Genomic DNA, 20,000 nt, shown 5'->3' with positions numbered 1-20,000 from the left:
GAGAGAGGGAGTGCGTGTGTGTGTGTGTGTGTGTGTGTGTGTGTGAGAGAGAGGGAGTGCATGTGTGTGTGTGTGTGTGTGTGTGTCTGACAGTACCTGACAGTATCCCACAGCTTTATTATGGTGTCCGTACGCCACCAGCACGTTATACAGCGCCGACTGCAGACACGGATTCGCAGACCGACGGAAGTGCACGTTATCTGGGAAGGTTCTGTGCAGATCTACACACACACACACACACTGATGATGTTGCTGAACATGTCAAATTAGTAATGTGTCCATAACATTTCCTGAATTCATTAGATTAATAATTAATAATGATGTGAACATTTTAAAGGGATAATTCACCCAAAAAAGAAAATAATCAGTTATATAAAAAAATGTCCCGGCTCTTCCAAGCTTTATAATGGCAGTGAACGGCAACTATCAGATTGAAGCTCAAAAAAGTGCATCCATCCATGATAATAATGCACTTTTATGGACTTCAAAACAGGAACAGCCATTCACTGCCATTATAAAGCTTGGAAGAGCCAGGACATTTTTTAATATAACTCTGATTGTGTTCGTCTGAAAGAAGAATGTCATACACACCTGGGATGAGTTGAGGGAGAGTAAATCATGGGCTAATTTTATCTTTGGGTGAACTATCCCTTTAACTAACTGACATCACCACATGTATTTTAAAATAGAAGTTTTCCTAAATGTTTTAAATATGCAGTATTTTGCATACAGTTCTGGAACAGCAGGATAAACTGAGTGATCAAGTGTGTGTGTGTGTGTGTGTGTGTTGATCTGACCGGTGCGGATGCTCTCCAGTAGTTTAGGGTCGTGTTGTTGGTCCAGTAGTGAGTGATAATACCCAGGGTTCCTCTCCATCTTCTCCCGCGCTCCACTGGACTCCATCCACACCAGCGGCCGGTGCTCGTTGGGAACGCCTTTCCGTACGAACCGCTTCACTGCGTCAACAACACACACAGAACCACCGTCAGAACACACACACACACACACACACACACACACACAGAATCACCGTCAGAACACACACACACACACAAACAGAGAATCACCGTCAGAACACACACACAGAACCACCGTCAGAACACACACACACACACACACCCACCCACACACACACAGAACCACCGTCAGAACACACACACACACAGAAACACCGTCAGAACACACACACACACAGAGAACCACCGTCAGAACACACACACACACACACACACACACACAGAACCACCGTCAGAACACGCACACACACACACACACACACACAGAACCACCGTCAGAACACACACACACAGAACCACCGTCAGAACACACACACACACAGAGAACCACCGTCAGAACACACACACACACAGAACCACCGTCAGAACACACACACACACACACACACACACAACCACCATCAGAACACACACACACAGAACCACCATCAGAACACACACACACACACACACAGAACCACCGTCAGAACACACACACACACACACACACACACACACAGAACCACCGTCAGAACACACACACACACAGAGAACCACCGTCAGAACACACACACACACACACACACACACACACAGAACCACCGTCAGAACACACACACACACACACACACACACACACACACACACACACAGAACCACCGTCAGAACACACACACACACACACACACACACACACACACACACAGAACCACCGTCAGAACACACACACACACACACACAGAACCACCGTCAGAACGCACACACACAGAACCACCGTCAGAACACACACACACAGAGAACCACCGTCAGAACACACACACACACACACACACACACACACACACACACACACACAGAACCACCGTCAGAACACACACACACAGAACCACCATCAGAACACACACACACACACACACACACACACACACACACACACACACACACAGAACCACCGTCAGAACACACACACACACACACAGAACCACCGTCAGAACACACACACACACACACACACACACACACACACACACACACAGAACCACCGTCAGAACACACACACACAGAACCACCGTCAGAACACACACACACACACACACACACACACAGAACCACCGTCAGAACACACACACACACAGAACCACCGTCAGAACACACACACACACAGAGAACCACCGTCAGAACACACACACACACACACAGAACCACCGTCAGAACACACACACACAGAACCACCATCAGAACACACACACACACACAGAACCACCGTCAGAACACACACACACACACACACACACACACACACAGAACCACCGTCAGAACACACACACACACAGAACCACCGTCAGAACACACACACACACAGAGAACCACCGTCAGAACACACACACACACACACACACAGAACCACCGTCAGAACACACACACACACAGAACCACCATCAGAACACACACACACACACACACACACACACAGAACCACCGTCAGAACACACACACACACACACACACACACACACACACACACACACACACACAGAACCACCGTCAGAACACACACACACAGAACCACCATCAGAACACACACACACACACAACCACCATCAGAACACACACACACACACACACACACACACACACACAACCACCATCAGAACACACACACACACACACACACACACACAACCACCATCAGAACACACACACACACACACACACACACACAACCACCATCAGAACACACACACACAGTACTACTGTCAGAACACACACTTCCCATGTGCTTTTCTCCCGTCAGAACACACACTTTCCTTCTCAGAAGAGGATAAAGGGATCATTCATTCTGCGACATTTCAAATCTGTGACTTTATTTCTTCTCCTGAAAGAGGATAATTTGAGAAACGTCTTTCGTGAAAGTCAATGTTCAGAATGTCAGCTCTTGTGTTCAACAGGAGAAATACAGTCATACATTCATGGTCATTGTTGGGTGAACTGTCCCTTTAAATGGAGAAAAGCACATGATCTCATTCAGATCGTACAGTGTTACTTTAGTATCATGACATATTATTATAGTTTGTGTTTAAATATTTAGAATGTTCTGTTTTCATGTTATAGTTTTAATAATTTAATACACACTCACACTCACACTCTCTCTCACACTCACACACACACACACACACACACACACACACACACACACACACTCCTATACACTCACTCACTCTCTCTCACACACACACACACACACACACACACACACACACAGTTGTAGTTAACTATAATGGTGATGGTGATGATGCGTATACGGGGATGATGTCACACACACACACACCCTTCAGGTTCCGGTCCACGCGCCGCTTCCCCTGCAGGAGTTTGGACCACTTGATGGATCTTCTGGTGAGGACGGCCAGATACTCGGACATCAGCTCCTCGTACGACTCGTAGTCAAAGTCATCGGAGCGCTCGAAGCCGTACGGATCCACACTGCAACACAGGCCGACACATGATCTCGTGACTCAGGTGTGTGTGCAGGTGAGGAGATTACGTGACGCATGACGTACTACCGAGGGTTAACGGGGTAAACCGAGTCAAGGGTGGAAACTGAAACACAAACAAGCTTCACAATCTCAGACAAACATATCTAACAAAGATCTGCGTGACATTAGGAAACTCCTGGGAAAACTGACACCTGTGTGTGTGTGTGCATGTGTGTGTGTGTGTGCGTGTGCGTGTGTCTGTGTGTGAATTTCACGTTTAATTCAATCTGTTTCTTGCTGTTTCTTTGTAATTGTTTGTAAAATTTATTAGCAATGTGAAAATTACGGAAAGCCAAAAATCATGCTTTGGTAAATCTTAATAATGGCATATTATAAAGTCAAATTATCCAGTGCATGATTTTGTTCGTATTGGGACGGAAATGGGCTTTCATAGAAAATAGTTTACTATTTTATTTTAGTTTGTCACTGCAGTATGCAGTGTAGTATAGTGTAGTATAGTGTGCAGTATGCAGTGTAGTATAATGTAGTATAGTGTGCAGTATGCAGTGTAGTATAGTGTAGTATAGTGTGCAGTATGCAGTGTAGTATAATGTAGTATAGTGTGCAGTATGCAGTGTAGTATAGTGTAGTATAGTGTGCAGTATGCAGTGTAGTATAGTGTAGTATAGTGTGCAGTATGCAGTGTAGTATAGTGTAGTATAGTGTGCAGTATGCAGTGTAGTATTAGTGTAGTATAGTGTGCAGTATGCAGTGTAGTATTAGTGTAGTATAGTGTGCAGTATGCAGTGTAGTATAGTGTAGTATAGTGTGCAGTATGCAGTGTAGTATAGTGTAGTATAGTGTGCAGTATGCAGTGTAGTATTAGTGTAGTATAGTGTGCAGTATGCAGTGTAGTATAGTGTAGTATAGTGTGCAGTATGCAGTGTAGTATTAGTGGAGTATAGTGTGCAGTATGCAGTGTAGTATAGTGTAGTATAGTGTGCAGTATGCAGTGTAGTATAGTTTAGTATAGTGTGCAGTATGCAGTGTAGTGTGCATTATGTAGTATAGTATATAGTGCAGTGTGCGGTATAGTATAGTGTAGTATAGTGTGCAGTATGCAGTGTAGTATAGTGTGCAGTATGCAGTGTAGTATAGTGTAGTATAGTGTGCAGTATGCAGTGTAGTATTAGTGTAGTATAGTGTGCAGTATGCAGTGTAGTATTAGTGTAGTATAGTGTGCAGTATGCAATGTAGTATTAGTGTAGTATAGTGTGCAGTATGCAGTGTAGTGTGCATTATGTAGTATAGTATATAGTGCAGTGTGCGGTATAGTATTAGTGTAGTGTAGTGTGCAATATGCAGTGTTGTGTAGTGTTTAGTATAGTAAGCAGTGTAGTGTAGTGTAGTGTGTAGTACAGTATAGTGTAGTTTAGTGTAGTGCAGTATAGTATAGTGTAGTAGTGTAGTGTGCATTATGCAGTGTAGTGTAGTGCGCAGTATAGTGTAGTTTGCAGTATAGTGTAGTATGTAGTGTAGTGTGCAATATAGTATAGTGTAGTTTGCAGTGTAGTGTAAAGTATAGTGTATAGTATAGTGTGCAGTATAGTATAGTGTAGTTTGCAGTATAGTGTAGTGTGCAGTATAGTGTGTAGTATAGTGTAGTGTGCAGTGTATAGTGTAGTGTAGTGTAGTTTGCAGTATAGTGTAGTGTACAGTACAGTATGTAGTATAGTGTGTAGTGTAGTGTATAGTGTAGTACAGTAGTGTAGTGTAGTGTATAGTATAGTATAGTGTAGTGTAGTATAGTGTAGTGTAGTATAGTGTGCAGTACCTGGCCGCTCTCTCTCTGGCGCTGCTCGGCACATTAATGCGCAGCTGCGGCTGATATTGTAGTGTAGTATAGTGTATAGTGTAGTGTACAGTAGTGTAGTGTATTACAGTAGTGTAGTATAGTGTAGTATAGTGTAGTATAGTGTAGTATAGTGTAGTATAGTGTATAGTGTAGTACAGTAGTGTAGTGTAGTATAGTGTAGTGTGCAGTACCTGGCCGCTCTCTCTCTGGCGCTGCTCGGCACGTTAATGCGCAGCTGCGGCTGATAGTGTAGTGTAGTATAGTGTATAGTGTAGTGTACAGTAGTGTAGTGTATTACAGTAGTGTAGTATAGTGTAGTATAGTGTAGTATAGTGTATAGTGTAGTACAGTAGTGTAGTGTAGTATAGTGTAGTGTGCAGTACCTGGCCGCTCTCTCTCTGGCGCTGCTCGGCACGTTAATGCGCAGCTGCGGCTGATATTGTAGTGTAGTATAGTGTATAGTGTAGTGTACAGTAGTGTAGTGTATTACAGTAGTGTAGTATAGTGTAGTATAGTGTAGTATAGTGTATAGTGTAGTACAGTAGTGTAGTGTAGTATAGTGTAGTGTGCAGTACCTGGCCGCTCTCTCTCTGGCGCTGCTCGGAACGTTAATGCGCAGCTGCGGCTGATAGTGTAGTGTACAGTATAGTGTAGTGTATTACAGTAGTGTAGTGTAGTGTACAGTAGTGTAGTATAGTGTAGTGTGCAGTACCTGGCCGCTCTCTCTCTGGCGCTGCTCGGCACGTTAATGCGCAGCTGCGGCTGACTGGAGCTCCGCGTCCCGTTGCGCGTCTCCATGATCAGTGATCCTCAGACTCAGAGCTCCGGGACTCCATTCACAGCAGATCCGCGGCGCTCATGGACACGGCTGATCCCCTTCGCTCCAGACGCGACGCGAATGACTCTCTCCCGCGCGTCACGCAAGCCAAACTTTCCCCACGCCACAGTAATGGCCCCTGCTCTTCTCCCGCGGGACAGAGAGCCGCGGATCAGATCAACCTGTCGCGCGCGCCGGTAATAACAGCCGCACTGGGCAACAACACTCCAACTTTATCAAAGCACTCTTGTAGTTGGTGTTTTAAACGCGAGTTTGGTCGCCGGGCGCGCGCATCATCCACGCCGAACACTTTGCCAAGCAACACGATTAATTTCTCCAGGGAGCTCAAGTGCGCACGTCAATCAAACCGAGGGGCGGGACTCAGCGCTCAAACACCACGCCTCTCGCCACGCAGTCTCTCACCCCAGTGCAGAGGGGGCGGGGCTTTGTGCGCAACGGTCACGCCTCTTCGTCACGAAATGTTTTTTTTCAGGAAAATTTAGAGGAGCGACTAAAACAAAGACTCTTGTGTGAGTTTGTCTGTAAGCAGCAGCTCCCGCGTGAGAAAACAGGTGACTGCAAGTTTACTGACAAAAAAAGACCTTGGATGTATTACTTCAATCAGTTTTTAATCTTTTAGAACCCAAAATATGATCATCATCGCCAGCTATCCTTTATAAACACTGAAAAATGAATATTATAAATCTAAAATTTATTTATATTAGGTTATATTCTTATTTTTTTTTCTATTCACTATAGTAATGTACAGTTAAATGTATTATTTATTTATATTATTCAAAATTATTTATATAATTATACATTAATTTAATCTAATATATTAATAACTAATCATTTTTATACATTTTATTTATTTATTTTAGTGTAATTTATGTACCTATTTAGTAATCTTATTATTTATTTATTTATTTTTTTACATTTTTTACAGGTTTTGGACACACTTTAATCACACCGACAGTGAAATAAACAAGGTTTTTGAAAAATATCATGTATTAAATAACAAAAAAAGGAAAAGACAAGTGTCTTGATTATTGGCCTCAGACTTGTGGCCCCTGTGTATATTACAGTACCATGGTATTACAGTCTGTATCATGGGGCCACTACAGTTAAAGTGAGTCTGCTGGTCATCATAAAGGTTCAGTATAAATAAGAGACTGTATTTTTCTGCTGGTTTGATCAGGTTGATTGTGTCTGTGCTGTTTCTGTCCTGGTAAATCCCGCTGATCCGGGTCCAGTTGTGGCCGGTGAACTGAGTGGATTAACCACAGACATTTGATTATTCCAGGAACACAGACGCCCTGTTTCCGAAGGCTTGTTTTCTTTGAACTGACGGATGATTTACTGTGTTTTGAGATGTAAATCTGCTGTTATTAAAGTGCCTGTCTATTCTGGTCAGTATTAACCGGCTGAAACGAGTTGTACATTCAGCATATGCAGCATCTTAAACTAGTAGCGAACTAATCCTGATCAGATTAACTGGAACACATGCTGTGATCTGACAGATGAGATGAACAGCGGATATAAAGCAGTGTTGGTCACGTGACTCTCCTGTGGTCTGACGCACCTTTATTGTGATCAGGGTGTGTCTGTGTTTATAGAGTTTAACCCGTTTCACACGCATGAAACGCTCATATAAGAGACATAGAGAAGCAGACGTTGATCATGACTGAATGTGTTCTTGATGGTTTCTATAGATTAGTGGCCTGTTAGTTCACTTTACTATTTACTAATCCAAACTCCTTTTTAGTTTTTATTTCGTTTTCCTACGACACAGAAACCGCATCAGTGAACAGGAGGAATCTGAGGAAAAGAAGATCTCTAACGTGAACTGAAAACCTCCAGAACTCGCACAGACCGGAGTGTGTTTCTGTGGCGTCAGGGTTTTGCATTGTTTAAAATAAACACAAGTGGATTTGCATGAGCCCCACAGACGCTGTTTAGTGTGTGAAATATATTGTTTGATGAGTAGACATAAACTAGAGCTGCTAGTTTCTAATATGAGATCACGATTCTTCTGAACGAACAACTAAACAAAATAACCTAATTTACTAGAGGTTCTGACAAAATGTTAATTGCTGCAGTCTATTTAAAATGTTTAATTCATCTAAATTACTTAAACAAAAAGTAAAAAAAAATCATGAATGATTCAATGACTCACATATAAATCACTTGTTTCATTACTGGATGAATCAGCGTTTTTGAACAAATCTCTTGAATGATTCAATGACACACATTTTTTAACAGTCTCTTCGGAATGTTTATTTGATCTGAATGAATTATTTAAAAAAGGTTGAATGAATGATTCAATGACTCACTCATAAATACTTGCTTCATTACTGGATGAATCAGCATTTTTGTAGCCACTTGTCGCCACCTACTGGTGTAACAGTGTAATCGATATAACAGTTGAAGCGTCATGTTACTTTCAAAAGGTGATTTACTCTATTTTGATCGCTACCGTAGACATCAGTGTTTATTTCCGAACTATTATCTTTTATCCCAGTACTTCAGTGATAATAAGAGTATTCTGATGAACGATAAAAACATTTACAGCCAATCAGAATCCATCCTGCTCTAAAGTGCTCGAGCTTTTAAAGCGACAGACGATAAATACACAGAGCGATATTGTGCGTTAGTGTAGACCAGGGGTGCCCAACCCTGCTCCTGCCGATCGACTGTCCTGCACAGTTCATCTCCAACCCTAATCAAACACACCTGTCTTTAATTTTCAAGCGATCCTGAAGACGTTAATTGGTTGCTTCAGGTGTGTTTGATTAGGGTTGGAGATAAACTGTGCAGGACAGTCGATCGGCAGGAGCAGGGTTGGGCACCCCTGGTGTAGACTCTAATATAGGGGCTGTTTACACGACACTGTTTTCAACTAAAACTTTTTATGCGTTTTGGTCGTTTGTTTACACGACAACAGCGTTTTGAGTGCCTGAAAACGCAAAGTTTTTGAAAATTGCGTATTACGTGTTCAGTCTATAGTGTTTCATCGCCATCTACTGGCCTGGCAGCAGAATACTGCATTTTTAATCGTTTTCTCGGATCTGTTTTGGGGATCGTTTTGATAATGGTTTCGTCTGTACGTGAAAAACTCAAAGGAAAATCTTCTCCGTTTTAAGCATATCGTTGTTGTTTAAACGTATGTACCCATAGTTATCGTTCTGGGTGTGAACGTGCCTTAATCCCAGCTAACAAAAATATGTTCTTAGAAGTTTTTGCAAACGTTCCCATTAAGTTATGAAAACGTTATTTGTGAATGTTCTCAACATTTAAAATATCCAGTTTTGAAAACGTTATATACAGTGGGGAGAACAAGTATTTGATACACTGCCGATTTTGCAGGTTTTCCAACTTACAAAGCATTTAGAAGTCTGTAATTGTTATCATAGGTACACTTCAACTGTGAGTGACGGAATCTAAAACAAAAATCCAGAAAATCACATTGTATGATTTTTAAATAATTAATTTGCATTTTATTGCATGACATAAGTATTTGATCACCTACCAACCAGTAAGAATTCCGGCTCTCACAGACCTGTTAGTTTTTCTTTAAGAGCCCTCCTGTTCTCCACTCATTACCTGTATTAACTGCACATGTTTAAACTCGTTACCTGTATAAAAGACACCTGTCCACACACTCAATCAAACAGACTCCAACCTCTCCACAATGGCCAAGACCAGAGAGCTGTGTAAGGACATCAGGGATAAAAGTGTAGACCTGCACAAGGCTGGGATGGGCTACAGGACAATAGGCAAGCAGCTTGGTGAGAAGGCAACAACTGTTGGCGCAATTATTAGAAGATGGAAGAAGTCCAAGATGACGGTCAATCTCCCTCGGTCTGGGGCACCATGCAAGATCTCACCTCGTGGGGCATCAATGATCATGAGGAAGATGAGGGATCAGCCTAGAACTACACGGCAGGACCTGGTCATGACCTGAAGAGAGCTGGGACCACAGTCTCAAAGAAAACCATTAGTAACACACTACGCCGTCATGGATTAAAATCCTGCAGCGCACGCAAGGTCCCCCTGCTCAAGCCAGCACATGTCCAGGCCCGTCTGAAGTTTGCCAATGACCATATGGATGATCCAGAGGAGGAATGGGAGAAGGTCATGTGGTCTGATGGAGGTGGAAACATCATTCTTTGGGGGATACTTTTCTGCAAAGGGGACAGGACGACTGCACCGTATTGAGGGGAGGATGGATGGGGCCATGTATCGCGAGATCTCGGCCAACAACCTCCTTCCCTCAGTTAGAGCATTGAAGATGGGTCGTGGCTGGGTCTTCCAGCATGACAACGACCCGAAACACACAGCCAGGGCAACTAAGGAGTGGCTCCGTAAGAAGCATCTCAAGGTCCTGGAGTGGCCTAGCTAGTCTCCAGACCTGAACCCAATAGAAAATCTTTGGAGGGAGCTGAAGGTCCGTATTGCCCAGCGACAGCCCCGAAACCTGAAGGATCTGGAGAAGGTCTGTGTGGAGGAGTGGGCCAGAATCCCTGCAGTGTGTGCAAACCTGGTCAAGAACTACAGGAAACGTATGATCTCTGTAATTGCAAACAAAGGTTTCTATACCAAATATTAAGTTCTGCTTTTCTGATGTATCAAACTTACTTATGTCATGCAATAAAATGCAAATTAATTACTTAAAAATCATACAATGTGATTTTCTGGATTTTTGTTTTAGTTTCCGTCTCTCACAGTTGAAGAGTACCTATGATAAAAATGACAGACCTCTACATGCTTTGTAAGTGGGAAAACCTGCTAAATCGGCAGTGTATCAAATACTTGTTCTCCCCACTGTAAAACGTTAAGGGAATGTTTTCTCTATTTCATCATCATTCAACATTATGGGAATGTTACTTTTGAATGTTCTCTGAACGTAGTAGTAGCATTTAAAAAACGTTAGATGAACATCCAACTAAATTTTCAGAAATTAACTTTGAGAGAACCTTGCCAGAACTTATGTAACATAGAAAGTTTATATTTTTGGTATAATAAACATCAAATGCATGTAAGAGTCTTCAGAAGTTGAAGGTGTCGGTGAAGCGGATGGTTTTTGGGATGTAGGAGCGTCTCACTGAAGGGTCGCAGTAGTTGATGCTCCTGTACTTCGCTATTTCTCCCGTCGGAGGATGACATGCGTTCTCCTCATTCATTCTTTCTGAACGTTTTTCTGAACGCTCTTCTAAATGCTCTTCTAAACGCTCTTCTGAACGCTCTTCTGATCTCTCTCCTGAACGCTCTTCTGAAGGCTCTTCTGAAGGCTCTCCTGAACGCTCTTCTGAACGCCCTTCTGAGCGCCCTTCTGAACGCTCTTCTGAACGCCCTTCTGAACGCCCTTCTGAACGCTCTTCTGAACGCCCTTCTGAACGCTCTTCTGAACGCCCTTCTGAACGCCCTTCTGAACGCTCTTCTGAACGCCCTTCTGAACGCCCTTCTGAACGCTCTTCTGAACGCCCTTCTGAGCGCCCTTCTGAACGCTCTTCTGAACGCCCTTCTGAACGCCCTTCTGAACGCTCTTCTGAACGCCCTTCTGAACGCCCTTCTGAACGCTCTTCTGAACGCCCTTCTGAACGCCCTTCTGAACGCTCTTCTGAACGCCCTTCTGAACGCCCTTCTGAACGCTCTTCTGAACGCCCTTCTGAACGCTCTTCTGAACGCTCTTCTAAACGCTCTTCTGAACGCTCTTCTGAACGCTCTTCTGAACGCCCTTCTGAATGCTCTTCTAAACGCTCTTCTGAACGCTCTTCTGAACGCCCTTCTGAACGCCCTTCTGAATGCCCTTCTGAACACTCTTCTGAAGGCTTTTCTGAAGGCTCTTCTGAACGCTCTTCTGAACGCTCTTCTGAACGCCCTTCTGAACGCTTTTCTGAACGCCCTTCTGAACGCTCTTCTGAACGCTCTTCTGAACGCTCTTCTGAAGGCTCTTCTGAATGCTCTTCTAAACGCTCTTCTGAAGGCTCTTCTGATCTCTCTTCTAAATGCTCTTCTAAACGGCCTTCTGAAGGCTCTTCTGAACGCTCTTCTAAACGCTCTTCTGAACGCTCTTCTGAACGCTCTTCTGAAGGCTCTTCTGAATGCTCTTCTAAACGCTCTTCTGAAGGCTCTTCTGATCTCTCTTCTAAATGCTCTTCTAAACGGCCTTCTGAAGGCTCTTCTGAACGCTCTTCTGAAGGCTCTCCTGAACGCTCTTCTATTCTCTCTTCTGAACGCTCTTCTGAAGGCTCTTCTGATCTCTCTTCTAAATGCCCTTCTGAACGCTCTCCTGAACGCCCTTCTGAAGGCTCTTCTAAACGCTCTTCTGAACGCTCTTCTGAAGGCTCTTCTGAACGCTCTTCTGAAGGCTCTCCTGAACGCCCTTCTAAACGCTCTCCTGAACGCCCTTCTGAAGGCTCTTCTAAACGCTCTTCTGAACGCTCTTCTAAACGCCCTTCTGAACGCTCTTCTGAACGCTCTTCTAAACGCTCTTCTGAACGCTCTCCTGATGAACGTTCCTGCTTGTGTTCTGAGGTTGTGACTTGCGGCAGATCTTCTCTCGGCTCCTGTAGGATCTGTGTGCGCGTTTCTAAAGTCTTTCCCAGAGGTTTCGTTGAGTAAGTCCAAACCTCAGGATTCAGGAGCCGTCTCTCACTCATCTCTGGGCTGAAGGCCTCGCTCAGGTCCTGTGCTCCTGTTTGACGTCTGTGTTGCTTCAGTACATCAGGCACATGATTTGATTTGCTGTTGCGTTTCTTAATCTTGTGTGTTGAATGGTTTAGAGTCTCGAACGCTCTGATGATGCTGCTTAATGTGCTTGTGTTTGGCGTGTGTGTTCGTTTCTTCGCGTCCTTCTTCTCCGCCGCTGCTGCAAATCTGTCCAGCACCTCCTGAACCCGGGAGGCTTTTCTCTTCATCCCAGGTCTTGAATTGGCTCTCATCCCATTTACATCTGTAATGTGATGTTCTCTGTTCTTCAGAGATCCCACCTCTCGTCTGCGGGAGACCACAGGCTTCGGTTCGCTCTTCAGGAACCTGGAGCGCAGGAGCTGGAAGGAGGAGAGACGAGGAGCGGCTCGTGCTGGAGGAAAAGCTGGATGTTCCCGGGTCTGGAAAAGCAAAAGATCCTCCAGGATCGTCCTAATCTCCGGAAACGTCAAACGATCCAGGATCAGCCGCTTCACGATTCGCCAGTCCAGCGCCGAGACGACGGAGGACGAGCAGCCGTCTCTCTGAGATCTGTGGAGTAAAAGTGTGTTTCTGTGGAGCCACATATTTAGTAATCATCATCAGGTGCCAATCAAAAGCTGAAACACCCGTTCTGAACATTGCACTACCATGAAGACGGTACTTTAAGGCCCAATCCAAATTCTATTTTATACCCCTTCGCCTACCCCTAACCCTTCGCCTACCCCTTACCCTTGCCCCTTGAAACAGAGTGGCAAGGCGTAGGGGTGAAAATATTCCCCTAAGAAATGGGACACCACTTCTACACCGTTACACGTCATTATACGTCGTTTCTAGCGCCTGAGATGCGCCAATGTTTATCACAAACTTCCAAGATGCCGTCATCAGCTGTAGTCTTGCGTGAGTTACAGCTATTTTTCTTCTGAAGTTTGCAGAAAACAACGGAGATGACGATATCTTCGACGCCTAATGCTGCGTTCACACCAAACGCGAATAGAGCGTATGGCACGAGTGATTTCAATGTTAAGACGCGTTTACGCGCATCTGGAGGTCTTGCGGCGCTAATGAGGCATTTAGCGCGGCGCGGTGGACGCGAATTCGCCTCATTCGCGCGTCCACTTCGCTTCAAACTTTTGCTTTTTACACGCGTCATATTGTTAACGAACTTTAGTGATTTTTTTGCAACCATTTATTTGAATAACATGACCGTAAATATGAACACAAGATTGAATGTGACATAAAGAAAATGATTATTGGCAGTCATGTTGCCTCTGTAGCCGGTGTATGCAGGTACATTTCTCATACCCCTTCGTTTGAAGTGTGGTTACGAAAAATCTTCGTTTCAAGGGCTATCTGGCCCTTCCCCCTACCCCTACCCCTCCAACCAAAAGAGAATCGAGACAACCCTACCCCTTCACGGGAACGCACAAAACAGAGGGGTAGGGGCAAGGGGTGAATTGGGATTGAGCCTTAATCCGTGTAGCAGCTCAATTTTTGTGATATCAACTTTGGAACACAACTTGGTGAGACGACATACAGCTTTGATATTCTAGCGGTTTTAAAGGCCAAATTACTTTGTGAAATATATATTTTTATAAAATAAAAATGTTTAGTTCAGTGCATTTGCTTTACATAAAAAGTCTAAATTATAAAATACTAAGTCATTATGAGATAAAAAGGCAAAATAATAAGATAATATGGCATAATTATGGCATAAAAGTAGAAAGTAGAGAAAAAAGTAGAGAAGTCGTGAGATAAAAAAAAGTCACATTATGAGATAAAAAGTCATAATATATGTAAGATAAAAAGTTAATTACATAACGTGAAAATAATTATCTTAAAAAGTAAAAATTATGGGATACAAAAAGTCAAAATATGAGATTAAAGTCATAATTAGGACAAAACTATTTTTTTATGTAACAACAATTGTGACTTTACTGTCAATATTAATGTCAGATAAAAAGTCATAATTATGAAAAAATTCTAAATAGCATTCTAAGCATTATTTAGATATATTCTGAGATATTCTGAGCATATCTCATCAAAATGAGAGAAAATATCAATGACATAAATCAAAATTATGAGATACTAAGTCATTATGAGATAAAAAAAAAAGAGTAATAGAGTAATAATTATATAAAAAAGATTCTGCAAAAAATTTAAATTATGACAAAAAATGTTGATGTGATTAATCTAGGCCAAATTATTTTGTAAAATATATATTTTGTATAAAATAAAAATGTTCAGTGCATGTGCTTTACAGTACACCGAAACTTCTACAACTTTCTACACTTTCATTTTTTGAAGTGCTTTCACACATAATCTACTGAGTTTCTTCTTTAAAAAGAGATCATTCAAGAAGCACAACCATTTAGGTTCAGATCTGTGATCAGAAAGAGGGGTGAAAGTTAACAGATTAATACATGTGACATCATCAGCTAAAGGAAAGAGTTGTTGATGAAGCCAATTAGTCTTTAATTAAGATTCTAGGGAAAGAGATTCATGTTCAGTGAGTCAGTGAAGAGCTCATAAATAAGACTTCAAATGAATCTTTAATCTCTGAATGAATGAACTGAGAGCAGTGTCCGTCACTGAACTAGCCCCGCCCACCACCGCTCTGACCACACCCATTCTCCCATACACTCCTTTTAACTGGTATGCTAATAAACAAGAGAAACCATTTTTATTAGATTTAATGATGTTTAAACAGCCAGCAGATCATAGTCAATAAAGGATGGTAATAGTCAGAGAGTTTACAGCACAGGAGTTTGGCGCCCCCTTCTGTCACTCGAGCGAGTTACTCAGATTTGTAAGATTGTATCATTTTATAAGCTTTAATTTGTTCACATTGGTTAATTTATTCACTAACAATGGAAAATACTTCTTAAGCATTTATCTTATTAGCTTCAGCATTTACTAATACATTAATAAAATCAATTGTATCTGAAAATATTATTTAGTGGACCTCAGCTAAATTGAACAAACTATCACTGCATTAACTCACAGATTATTGTAACATGTTACAGATCTCAATCACTCCTTCTATTCCTTTTTAAATGTTCACGTGGGACCGCTTGCAGAAAGATAACTTTATTACTTTTGTATATTTTCCAACCACTACACGTTTAATATAATCATGCTGCTGAAGTCCATAAAGCGCATGAACGTGTGTTAAACTCTATGTTAATAAGGAGGTGATGGACAGACTCAGTCCAGGTCTTTACTTCTCTACCGACGCCGCTCGGAATAATCGTCCTCCCAGATCTTCCAGTTTGTCCCTTTTGTCCAGATCCTGATAGAGTCCGACTGGAACCGGACTGATCCCATAGAGCAACCCGAACAGAGTTCCAGCGATCAGACCCGTTGCACTGCCCTCACCTGCAAGATCACGGTCAGTGAACCTCACACCAAGGGATTCTGGGTAAATGACTGTAGACAGATGTGAATTTTGGCTATTACATTCATTTAAGCCTCTGGTGCTCTTCGGTACGAAACTTGGTAAAGGTTTTGGCATTTGCTATGTGAACAGAAAAAAATAGAGACGAATTTCCTCTAGTGGAAGCGTTTGGTACTGCAGCCGAACAACATCTCAATGAAAGCTCATTTTTCATGATATCAAGCTTAAATTTGGAACACAACTTGTTTAGATTTATGGCTTTGATTTTCACACATTTTTCATAACAATAAACGTAAAATTCTGTAACTTTTTTTAAGGTCACTTTTTTAAACTTTTTCCACTTCAGCAATAATCTGCCAAGTGTCGTGTTTGAAAAGAGATCAAACTTCAGTCTGTCGCTCTAAAGCGTTCAAGATTTACCACAGTTTAAGCTGGAAATTAAATTTTCAAGGCTGTGCTCAAAAAGTGAATAAATGGATTATAAATACAGCGTAAATATAATTTAGTGCCATAAAATAACCTAAAAATGCAAAATATTAAATAAAAAACATTATCGAACTAAAATATAGTACATTAATTTCATTCAAATAAAGTAAAATTTTTGAGCGACACGCGAAGAGCACCAGAGGGTTAAGAACGGATCGCTGAGCGCGGTCTGCATGCGACGGTGTGTGTGAGAAGCGTTCCTGACCTCCGTGGAACATGGCCCGTTTGCACAGCTCTTCCCAGCTGGAGCCGGCGCCGAGCAGAGCGTCGTACGCGATCATGGGAGCGTCGTGACCCCTGCGACCCGGACAGCCTTCAGAACTCCAGCGCTTGTACATCTGAACACACACACACACACACACACACACACACACACACACACACACACATATCAGTACTAGAACATCTTACTCACTAGTTCATGTGAGAATTCCAAAGGACTGGAATAATTAGATCATGTCACGATTATGAGATAAAAATCATAAAAATTACACAAAAATTCTAAATTATGGTATAAGTCGTATTTATGAGACAAAAAAAGTCAATTGTAACATTACAAAATTATGATGTAAAAAAGCTGAAATTTGTCAAAAGTATGAGAGTCATAATTATGAAAAAAAGTCAAAATTATGAGATATTAAGTCATGAGAAAAAAAGTCAAAATTATGGGAGGAAAAGTCAAAAATTAAAATATGAAATGAAAAATTCATTTTGACAAATTTGAAATGCTGAAAAAATGTTTGAGATCAAAATTCTAAATTATGAGCTAAAAAGTCATATAAGTCAAAATTATGACATAAAAAGTGAAAATTATGAGATACTAAGTCATGAGATAAAGTCACATTATGAGTTAAAAAGTTATAAATATGACAAAAAGTCGTAACCATGCTGTAAAAAGTTGAAATTATGACAAAAATATAATTTGACAAAAATGCTTTTGTCACAACAATTATGACTTTGTTAATGTTAATGTCAGATACAAAGTTATAATTATGACAAAAACATTTTAAGTCATAATTAAAAATTATGAAATAAAAAGTCAATGACAAGTTAAAATGATAAGATACTAAGCCATTATGAGCTTAAGATTGCTACATAAGATAAGATACATATCAAAATATGAAATGATAGAGTAATCATTATGTCAAAATTATGCTGTAAAAAGTTGAAATTATGACAAAAAAATCATGGTTTTATGAAAAAATATTTTTTTCATATCACAATTTAGATTTGTCTTATGTCAGTGTTATTGTGATTAATCCAGAGTACTGTGGTGTGTCTGTATTTGACCTTGTCTGTCTCTTCAGAGTCGTATCCAATTATGACTTTTTATTGTCTCAATGTTAATATCAGATACAAAGTAATAATTATTGCCTAAAAGTAGAAATTATGAGACACTAAGTCATTGTGAAATAAAAAGTCAAAATTTAAAATGATTGAGTAATAATTATGTCAAAATGATGCTGTAAAAAGTTGAAATTATCATGGTTTAATATCATAATCATAATTCAGATTTTCCCTCTTGTGATTATTCCAGATGTGTGTGTGTTTGACCTTGTCCGTCTCTTCAGCGTCGTATCGCTCAGGAATCGTGGCTTTCCTCTCTCCATCTTCTATTCCTCTCTCCTCCAGATAAAACTGCCATTTGGCCTCGAAGTAAAACCACTTCTCCTGGTATTCTGGACAGCAGAAGGAAACGCTCATCAAAACCAGGGTTGTGTGGAACTCATTACAAGTAACTTGAGTTATGTAATCAGATTACTTTTTCAAGTAACTAGTAAAGTAACACATTGCTTTTTCAATTTAAAACAATATCTGAGATACTTTTTTAAATGAGTAACGCTAGAAGTCCTTCATTCACATTTATTGACTGACAGCTCTCCTGTCCCCATGTTGAGGGAAATAAAGTGAGGTGGTGTGTGTGTGTGTGAACATGAAGCTTATTGTCGTTCTAGACTAAACATGAACATTTCCTCGTCTCACTTGCACAAAAACATTCAATATTCCTCAAATGAATAAAAACAGTAAAATGCAATCGCAGAATTTTACACACAACTTTTGTAATCAACTATATTAAATTACACAAATATACTTTATGTATTTAATCTAACTTCATTAACCAATGTCTTTGCTGCTGACCTTCAATGATCTAATTTAGCCATACTAATAAACAAATTACTTTAGATTAGATTTAGAAATAAGAGTGTTGAACTTCCTTCTCCTGTATCCTATTGTTCTTTAATCCAAAATATCAGCAGCTGAAAGGTTTGTTTGAGTGGCGCCCTCTACCGTACTCTACTGTACTATACCTCGACCGTACTCCACTGTACTCTCTACCTCTACCTCTACTGTACTCTACCTCTACTGTACTCTACCTCTACTGTACTCTGCTGTACTCTACTGTACTCTACTGTACTCTACCTCTACCGTACTCTACTGTACTCTACTGTACTCTCTACCTCTACTGTACTCTACCTCTACTGTACTCTACCTCTACTGTACTCTACCTCTATTGTACTCTGCTGTACTCTATTGTACTCTGCCTCTACCGTACTCTACTGTACTATACCTCTACCGTACTCCACTGAACTCTCTACATCTACTGTACTCTACTGTACTCTACTGTACTCTACCTCTACCGTACTCTCTACATCTACTGTACTCTACTGTACTCTACCTCTACTCTACCTCTGCTGTACTGTACTCTACCTCTACTGTACTCTACCTCTACTGTGCTCTACTGTACTCTACCTCTACTCTACCTGTACTGTACTCTACTGTGCTCTACTGTACTCTACTGTACTGCACTCTACTGTACTCTACCTCTACTGTGCTCTACTGTACTCTACCTCTACCGTACTCTACTGTACTATACCTCTACCGTACTCCACTGAACTCTCTACATCTACTGTACTCTACTGTACTCTACTGTACTCTACCTCTACCGTACTCTCTACATCTACTGTACTCTACTGTACTCTACCTCTACTCTACCTCTACTGTACTGTACTCTACCTCTGCTGTACTGTACTCTACCTCTGCTGTACTCTACTGTACTGTACTCTACTGTACTGTACTCTACTGTACTCTACCTCTACTGTGCTCTACTGTACTCTACCTCTACTGTACTCTACTGTGCTCTACTGTACTCTACTGTACTGCACTCTACTGTACTCTACCTCTACTGTGCTCTACTGTACTCTACCTCTACTGTACTCTACTGTGCTCTACTGTACTCTACCTCTACTGTACTCTACTGTACTGCACTCTACTGTACTCTACCTCT

At 41.4% G+C, this 20,000-nt stretch overlaps 2 protein-coding genes across 7 annotated transcripts in view; both read right to left on the bottom strand.

Annotated features, from left to right (window-relative positions):
* grtp1a (growth hormone regulated TBC protein 1a) overlaps positions 1–6,800 on the bottom strand; it is a 13,055-nt gene extending 6,255 nt beyond the window's left edge. The window contains exons 1-4 of the mRNA XM_079864029.1: positions 6,037–6,800; positions 3,325–3,476; positions 798–956; positions 97–221 (exon numbers count right to left, since the gene is read on the bottom strand). Of these exons, the coding sequence (XP_079720155.1) occupies positions 97–221; positions 798–956; positions 3,325–3,476; positions 6,037–6,122 (522 nt within the window). The 5' untranslated portion in view covers positions 6,123–6,800. The remainder of the gene's footprint in view (positions 1–96; positions 222–797; positions 957–3,324; positions 3,477–6,036) is intronic.
* A 226-nt stretch (positions 6,801–7,026) lies between these two features.
* adprhl1 (ADP-ribosylhydrolase like 1) overlaps positions 7,027–20,000 on the bottom strand; it is a 19,158-nt gene continuing 6,184 nt past the window's right edge. For 2 of the 6 annotated variants that reach the window (XM_079864025.1, XM_079864027.1), the window contains exons 5-8: positions 18,269–18,393; positions 16,920–17,052; positions 16,056–16,209; positions 7,027–13,383 (exon numbers count right to left, since the gene is read on the bottom strand). In XM_079864025.1, the coding sequence (XP_079720151.1) occupies positions 11,190–13,383; positions 16,056–16,209; positions 16,920–17,052; positions 18,269–18,393 (2,606 nt within the window). In that variant the 3' untranslated portion in view covers positions 7,027–11,189. Of the gene's footprint in view, positions 13,384–14,745; positions 16,210–16,919; positions 17,053–18,268; positions 18,394–20,000 lie in introns of those variants that run through there. The other 4 variants (XR_013820328.1, XR_013820329.1, XM_079864026.1 and 1 more) reach the window with 3 other exon arrangements.

Source organism: Squalius cephalus, assembly GCF_949319135.1.
Source record: "Squalius cephalus genome assembly, chromosome: 2".
In the NCBI taxonomy this organism is placed as follows: domain Eukaryota; kingdom Metazoa; phylum Chordata; class Actinopteri; order Cypriniformes; family Leuciscidae; genus Squalius; species Squalius cephalus.
The sequence above is the reverse complement of the archived record's forward strand: the minus strand, read 5'-3'. Positions and strand labels throughout refer to the sequence as shown.